The following is an 8,088-nucleotide window of genomic DNA, read 5'->3' as shown; positions in this document are numbered from 1 at the left end:
GGCATGCAAATCTTTGTCAAGACTTTGACTGGGAAGACCATAACCTTAGAGGTGGAGAGTTCAGATACCATTGATAATGTGAAAGCCAAGATTCAGGATAAGGAGGGTATCCCCCCAGACCAGCAGAGGCTTATCTTTGCCGGGAAACAGCTTGAAGATGGAAGAACCCTTGCGGATTACAACATACAGAAAGAATCTACCCTGCACTTGGTTTTGAGGCTTCGTGGTGGAATGCAAATTTTTGTAAAGACGTTGACAGGAAAGACCATTACTTTGGAAGTTGAAAGCTCTGATACCATTGATAATGTCAAGGCAAAGATCCAGGACAAAGAGGGAATTCCACCAGACCAGCAAAGGCTTATCTTTGCTGGGAAGCAGCTGGAAGATGGGCGAACCCTTGCTGATTATAACATCCAGAAGGAATCTACTCTGCACTTGGTGTTGAGGCTTCGTGGTGGAATGCAGATATTTGTGAAGACTCTGACAGGGAAGACCATTACCTTGGAGGTAGAGAGCTCTGATACAATTGATAATGTGAAAGCAAAAATTCAAGACAAGGAGGGCATTCCACCAGATCAGCAGAGGCTTATTTTTGCTGGGAAACAATTGGAAGATGGTCGCACCTTGGCAGACTACAACATTCAGAAGGAGTCCACCCTCCACCTTGTCCTTCGCCTTCGCGGTGGCTTCTAAGTTTTTCACTTCTCACCAACTGTTGTTTCGTTGTACTTTTGATCAGTAGATCGTGTGTGTACTGCTGTTATGTTTTTAAACTGATCCCCTGAACTCGTGTGTTCTTCAAATCAAATAAAAAATATCTTTCTCGTATCACAAATTACTTTTAGAAATTTGCATCTTTCATTCGTAAATTTTGATCAAGCATATTACTTTTTCTGGGGACTGAAATTTGATATAGTAGAAATAAATATTGATAACTAGTTACCCCGGAATGGGCTATTAAAGGATCTTACTATGTCATAACTTCCTCACATCTTGGTACTGGAAAGAAGGAAGAACCATATTGATTACTCTTTTAGTCGATTGTGATGTCGTTCGGTCTCGAAGGTTCATGTTGTTTTAATCGCAGGCATAGTCAAACTTTGCTTGCTGGGGGTGTTATCTTCTAACGTGGATAAATACTTGCTTGTAGGGACGTTTCAAAACCATCATTGAATTGCATTAAACTTCTAACAGCTAAATCATATTAACAAAATATTCTATTTAAAATTATGATGAACTTGAATTGTCTAAAATTAAGCTATTTTATAAATATCTTCGAGTGCACTCTATTCTAATTAGGAGATAATCCTTCTTAACAAGTTTTAAAGTAAAGCTTAATCGAGTTAAAAAATTTGATTTCTCGATTACCTTAAATAAAGTTTGTAGGTATGTCGCCTTGGTTTTTCGATGGATTTTTATGAAACATGGTTTATTTTGAATGCTATCAAACTAGCATTGGATGGATTAATCATTAAGTATGGAATGAGTTAGGCCACCTTATTAATTATTATTTATTGGTAGTTTCCAAAGTAGGTTAATAATCGAGTAATTGATACTTCACGTCATCATAATATAAAGAAAATTGTTTTTAGTTTAATCTTATACCTTTTCATTTGAATTTACTTATATCAAAACCGAAATATGTAATAATATTGTTCAACTATAATTCGGATATTAATTGCGAACTAGCAAATTTGATTGACTATCGAATAAATCAACTGGCAATACATCAAATAAACCGTTAACTATTAATTTGGATATTAAACCAACAAGTTTAATCCATAATCTACTAGATTGGTTGACTATATATGAGGTCAGATGATTAACTCCTAATTTGGAGAGCAAACTCGTGAATCTGACCACCATCAAATAAATAGATTGATCATACATCAGATAGTTAAGCACTACATAGATGAACAAGTCACTAAATTCAGATAATTAATAAATAGGTCATTTGTCTTTGAATTAAACCAATTGAAATGAATAGTATTAAGACATATTAACTTTAAAATTGATTATTTAATATTAAGTATAATTATTCACAATTGAGTCATGATTTAAAAAAGACAAGTAACATGTATTAACTATTACATTCATTATTTGTCAAATTGAATTAATTTTGATATTGAATTACTTTCTCTAGGTATAATTTGAACATTGACATAAAAGAGTTTATTAGAGAACAATTAAACTTTAAATAACATAACAATTTATACAGTGAATCTTAATTGAATAATCTTATTAAAAAGTTTAGCAAAATTTCTCTTAATCAAATTTCTGAATTAAAATATAAATACAAAATAACAACACTCAAAATAAAACTCTTTAAATTATATTGCAAATATATTATTGATAAAAAAGTAAAAATTACAATATAATTTTTCTCATTCTTTCTTTCTTTATTTTCTTTGTTAAAATTTCTTCTCAATTTATTTTTGTTTTCTACATTTTTGTTATCTATTTTTTTCTCTTATATATTAACTTATTTTTTATTTAATTTGTTAATTTCGTTAATGTTCTCCCGTCATTTATTTTTACTGATAAAACGGACAAATTCTAAACAAACCTTAACTTCACGAAACATTTAATATATTAATTAGCTAACATGTAGTGTTACATATTTTATGCAAATAACATTTTTACTTAATTCAGTGCAATAAAATGTATTTTTGAGTACGTATTCGAGTGGGTGACACCACATCTTAGCGGGCAAACTACTTATACAATCTATTTATAATTAGCACATCTCCCACATCTTTATAAACATATTACGTACATAAATAATCAATTTACATAACCACACATTAATTGATATCTCAATCAAATACTCAATTCTACTCTATCAATTATCTCACTACCTAACATAATTTGAATCAATCAAAAAAGTCAAATAAAAACAATGTCAATAAAATAAAATAAAATAAATTGATTTAGGAAGAACTGACTATTTTATGCAAGATTCCAATATCTTAAAATGAGCATAATTACATAATAAATTAATTTAAAACAATTGATGGATATCACCACACTTGTAAAATAAGACTAATTAGCTTATAGACGATTTAAAAATATAATTTTTCCATAAATGCGATATGAAATTTATATTAAAAAAAGAAACAGTATCTAATTGAATTGAAAGAGTTAAAAAAAATAAATCTTTGATCCATTATGGTGCCAGGCCTACTAGTGATTGAAATAATAGGATAATAATATTTAGACAACATATTTTTGATAACATTTGAACATTGATTACGTGTCAATATGTGATTGGTAAAAAATTACTCCACAATAATATTTATTATTATTATTATTGATTGTTGAGTAATTGTTCAAATGTTGTAAAAAAAATGTTGTCTAAATATCATTATCCGAAATAATATTTTTACTAACATATATTCAAGTTTTGTAGAAATATATAACATGTATAAACTGAAATTAAATTCAGATGACAGCACATGACATTTTCTCATGCTCATGGAAGCTATACCTTAAATATTTTCGTCATTTTAAAAAGTATTTATTATTGATTTTCAATTATATGTATACCACATATTCTGTTTCCATCAAAGAAAGTTAATCAGTCTAACCTAAATTAACCATAAATAAAAATGGTAAATATAGTCTATATTAAAATGTGATTATAAAAAATTACTATTTTTATCAACAAGATTGTGTATTCTTAAGATGCTATTATGTATAAGAATTATTATAAATTATTTAAACATAATCTTGTTGACTCAAGAACTATATACACGCACGTGCCGTATAGAAAGGAGAAAACTTCCATAAACACAAATATTTTATTTTTCCAAAATAAGATACCATCATGGTAATTGGAACCAAGAATCTAAATATAAATATATACCTTTTTTTTTACAAGAAAATCTAATTATTTCTTGATTGATCTATAATTCAAGAAAGAGCATGATTGCAGGATTCTGTTATGAGGATAAATCAACATTAGGTTATAATAATCAATTTATTATAAATTATAAACATGTATAATGTAATAATAATATAATCTAAGACGAGGTAGTGATAATAAGATTTTATTGCGAGAAAGGATAAATCAAGCATTATAAATATTATGCATGAATCTTCTGAAGCAAAGTATTCTTTAGGCATGGAAAACCCTTCTTTTCCTTTAGGCATGAACAACCACAGTTTTTCTTCAGACATTGATGCGTTTAAGCAGCAGAAGAAAAAGGCAGGGCGGAAGAAGATTGAGATAAAGAAGATCGAGAAGTCTAGCAACAAGCAAGTGACATTCTCAAAAAGAAGAACAGGGCTATTCAAAAAAGCGAGTGAACTCTGCATTTTGTGCAATGTCAATATAGCCATTATTGTGTTTTCTCCTGCTGAAAAATTGTTCTGCTTCGGTCATCCAGACTTCGACGGCATTGTTGAAAGCTACCTTAAAGGTTCCAAAGTGTTTGATCCACCGGAGTCAAGGGAGAGATCATCAGTGTCGTATGAAGAGTGCAACAAGCAATACGAGGAGGCAATGAAGAACTTGGAGTTGGAAAAGAAGAATCTCAGAGAAACTGAAACTCTGGTTAATAAGGGGTGTAACAGAAGGTGGTGGGAGGACCCTATTGATCAGATGAGTCAAAGTGAGTTAGAACAGTTTATGGTCTCTGTTTATGAGTTGAGGAGAAAATTAGCTGAAAGGGGCGGTGAATTGTTGATGCAATCAATGATATAGAATACGATGTTTTCATTTCATTTTCATCCAGAACAGACTTTTATGTTTATTTTGTTGCTGTTTGATTTCTTTACACCGCATTCAACGTGTTCTTTTTAATATGCAAAGATGACTTTTTTCACACCATGTTGGTAGAGTTTGAATTCTTTAAGAAGACATTATATCTTGTATAAAACGTTAAGATAAAAGAATGACTACTCTTTTTCTTTATAGATATCAGTCTGTTTCTGATATAAAACTTCCCCCGTATGCCAGTTTTCTTAACAAATACTAGTGTGATGCTATTCTTGATTTTTAGAAACGCGGAAAGGTAAAGTTAATATCGCATATTCGATGTCAGTCAAATTTATGAAGGAGATCAGTTCTTGTGTTTGATCAGCTATTTTTTTTTTGTCGAATCAAACTCTTTGATAGAAGTTAGTTTCCACTGTTCTACATCAAGCAAAGCAAAAAAACTATAATATGTAAAACACTCACTTCTGCTATCTGTAAAAGAAATATGAAAGCAATTGGAGTTAGTAACGACTAACTAGGAAAGATGCATATAAGAAACTCCATCATAAATTCAGAGTGCAAGCACAGTAGGCATCGAAGGCGTTTTAACTTTATTTAGTTAATCAATGAACCGTGAATGAAAACCATTCCTCAAAAAAACAAGAATATTTTCCCCCTAGCATATGTAAACTCCCGTTATAGCTCGATCTAAAAATCACAGCTGGTAAGAAAAGGTTAGAAATTTGATGGTGTCATGGAACAATAAGGCATGACACCTATGCGCAAGGTGGGGGCATTAGCACACCAGCAAAGAGCGGTCGAGTATTGACACATCTTGAGGTGGTTGGGGCATCTCCAAACTTCAGGTCAATGTCCTTAACTGTAACACCTTGGCACCCAAACAGCTTGCTGCACCTTAAGTCCACTGCAAGTGGTGAAGTTGTTGTTCCTTTCACATTTTGGAAATGAACATTTTGGATCCTTACAAGTGACGGCTGTGGGTATACAAAATAAGCCAATGCAACAATTAGCATATGCATAACGTTTATCTAAAACAAAGGAGAGAAAGCAAAAAGAAAAACAAACCAATTAATTACCTTCTTTTTGCAGTCTGGATAACATTCATACTCTTGGTCAATGATGATAGGGTTCCTGACATTTTGCATGTTAATGTTACTGAAGCTTATGTCTGATGCTGCACCTGCATATCTATCTGGCCATGCTTTCACTCTGAGGCCATTGGTTGTGTTGATCAATGAGCAATTCTGAATGCGAATGCCTCTGACCTCTTCCTCATTCTGATATTTCCCAAGGCTACCGATACTGCATCATATTTATATATTGTCAAAATTAATTAGACGTTTGATTAAGAACTTATGTGTGTGTGTGCGTGCATCTGGTATTACCTTATACCGTGGCCAGGGCCACACTTGAGTCTGTTGATGAAAACATTTTTCACTCCTTGTATCATAGAGATGCAATCATCCCCAGTTGCAATGGTGTTTCTGGACATAATCACGGTGTCAGAGTGGCTGACATGGATGCCATCAGTGTTGGGGCTGGTTTCGGGGGCAACCAGCTTCAGTTTTCTCAATCTTATGTTTGTACATTTGGTAACGAATATGTGAAAGCCTTTGGGATTAGCAGTCCTGATGCCCTGTACAACCACGTTGCTGCAATCGCTGAAGAAAAGGCTCTGCATTCTCCCATACACAGACACACGAGCTTAATTAATAAAAAATATATCATTACTACCAAGACATGTCGATGAAATGTGTTAGTGCTTACGCTTGGATTCCTGGCGCAAGCACGGTCATCACCTGATTCGCAATTCTCGGAGTACTCCCACGACTTTTTTCCCTGGCCATCGAAAGTTCCCCCGCCAATAATTTTCAGCCCATTGAGCTTCTCGAACATGAGCCAGTCGCCGTTTTCATACTCTGAAATATCCGTGGTAGCCATCACATACCCTTTAACTTGAATTGTTACTGGAGTTTGACAAGTGCATGGTCCACTGAAATACATAGATGAAATCAAGAATCTGCCTTCAGGAATCAAAAGCCTCACTGGTCCCGTCGTTTGATGGCACACCTTTTGCCATGCATCCATGAACGCCTGCATTTATATACACCCAACGTATAAGCCCTATTTCCGATCTATCTATAAGAATACGTATAATGGATTGAAATGAAGACCACATTATAAGGTGTCAACAAAGAAAAATGACTGCGAATCAAACTCATCCACAATCAATACATGAGTTATAATTTCGATGATGATCGACGTAAGCCATGGTGGTAGAATTTATTTACCTGGGTGGAATCGGTCCTGCCATCAGCTTTGGCTCCAAAATTCATGACGTTAATTACTTGCTCGCCAGGAAGTAGAACATCCTTAGCCACATTTTTATTCTTGAACATGTCAGGACCAGCAATACGTGGTTGGTTTGGTGCTCCGTTCGCGTTGCAGACCAATGCAAAGAGCAGAATAAGAACAGCGCTCTTTGCAATGGCCATTGCACCCCGATGCCTTACACTTGTATTTCTTTATTTATTTCTTGTTTTTATTGTTTTTGAGCCTTCAAAGTTTGAACATATAGGCCTCCTCGGGGAGGCTTAGGGGGAAATAATCCTTCTTTCTCTGCCACTGTTGTATAACATATTTCTTGGCAGAATAAACGGATGATCTAAATCAACGGAGGAAAAATTAGCCTTTTTAATTTCTGGCTTATTTAGTTTAGCTAAATTTAGTCATCTTTCTATGTGTTAATGAGGTTCTTCCCGAAGTGAACCATTCAGGACCTGCCACATCCTAACAGCAACTATCGACAAAACAAAAAGCAAAAACAGATTACTACTTAATTCCTCCCTTCATTAATTGGTTCAAAATTATATGCTGTCTCCACAACACCACTAATATATGCTTTCACCACCCAATTCATCTCGCTCCGCATATTTGAATATATTATTATACTACCACTGTTTTTATCTATCAATATATTCAAACCTATTATATAGTCAATCAATATATTTTTCTATTGTTAATATGCCTACAAACAGATGTCTTGTTATAAAATAGTGAATAAATTTTCCCACACATGGAAAAATTAACTGAATATTTATTAACATACATGTTAATATGTGTATATATTTTTTAAATTACAAGTTGCATGAAAGTACTTGATCCTATATTATAGCGAATTTGCCTGGAAATTATAACAATATTTTTGAAGAATAATTAATTACTTACCAATAGCATGAAAATTAACATTAGGTGATGCTAATAATAAAGTAACAACATGTTCTGGTTAGTCAATCAACTGTAATCATCAAATATTTTCACTCGAATTCATTTTCTTAACTTCTTTTTGTCTCAGAAAATTCAAAGTG

General features: G+C 33.0%; 3 protein-coding genes across 3 annotated transcripts in view; 2 read left to right on the top strand and 1 right to left on the bottom strand.

Moving 5' to 3' along the window:
* Nucleotides 1–831, top strand: part of LOC106768219 (polyubiquitin-like) — a 1,845-nt gene extending 1,014 nt beyond the window's left edge. Inside the window, exon 3 of the mRNA XM_014653219.2 lies at nucleotides 2–831. Coding sequence (XP_014508705.1) covers nucleotides 2–693 — 692 coding nt within the window. The 3' untranslated portion in view covers nucleotides 694–831. The remainder of the gene's footprint in view (nucleotide 1) is intronic.
* Nucleotides 832–4,123: 3,292 nt separating this feature from the next.
* LOC106766532 (agamous-like MADS-box protein AGL62) lies at nucleotides 4,124–4,942 on the top strand. Its single transcript, XM_014651254.2, has one exon. It carries the CDS (start codon nucleotides 4,124–4,126, stop codon nucleotides 4,703–4,705), a length of 582 nt encoding a protein of 193 aa, XP_014506740.1. The 3' UTR covers nucleotides 4,706–4,942.
* A 325-nt stretch (nucleotides 4,943–5,267) lies between these two features.
* On the bottom strand, nucleotides 5,268–7,798 carry LOC106766531 (polygalacturonase). The gene is made up of 5 exons (XM_014651253.2): nucleotides 7,012–7,798; nucleotides 6,488–6,814; nucleotides 6,106–6,395; nucleotides 5,797–6,022; nucleotides 5,268–5,694 (listed from the first exon to the last, which is right to left on the bottom strand). Exons 1-5 carry the CDS (start codon nucleotides 7,213–7,215, stop codon nucleotides 5,476–5,478), a joined length of 1,266 nt encoding a protein of 421 aa, XP_014506739.1. The 5' UTR covers nucleotides 7,216–7,798; the 3' UTR covers nucleotides 5,268–5,475.
* Nucleotides 7,799–8,088: the final 290 nt, after the last annotated feature.

The sequence above is a fragment of the Vigna radiata genome, chromosome 7 (genome assembly GCF_000741045.1).
Source record: "Vigna radiata var. radiata cultivar VC1973A chromosome 7, Vradiata_ver6, whole genome shotgun sequence".
Taxonomy (NCBI): Eukaryota; Viridiplantae; Streptophyta; class Magnoliopsida; order Fabales; family Fabaceae; genus Vigna; species Vigna radiata.
The sequence above is the reverse complement of the archived record's forward strand: the minus strand, read 5'-3'. Positions and strand labels throughout refer to the sequence as shown.

Excerpts from the sequence above, each read along its gene's own strand:
- LOC106766532 (XM_014651254.2), top strand. The coding sequence starts at position 4,124 with ATGGAAAACCCTTCTTTTCCTTTAGGCATGAACAACCACAGTTTTTCT.
- LOC106766531 (XM_014651253.2), bottom strand. The coding sequence starts at position 7,215 with ATGGCCATTGCAAAGAGCGCTGTTCTTATTCTGCTCTTTGCATTGGTC. Across the intron at positions 6,396-6,487 it reads CTTGCGCCAGGAATCCAAGC|AGCCTTTTCTTCAGCGATTG; the intron begins GTAAGCACTAAC and ends GGGAGAATGCAG. Across the intron at positions 5,695-5,796 it reads ATCCAGACTGCAAAAAGAAG|CCGTCACTTGTAAGGATCCA; the intron begins GTAATTAATTGG and ends GTATACCCACAG.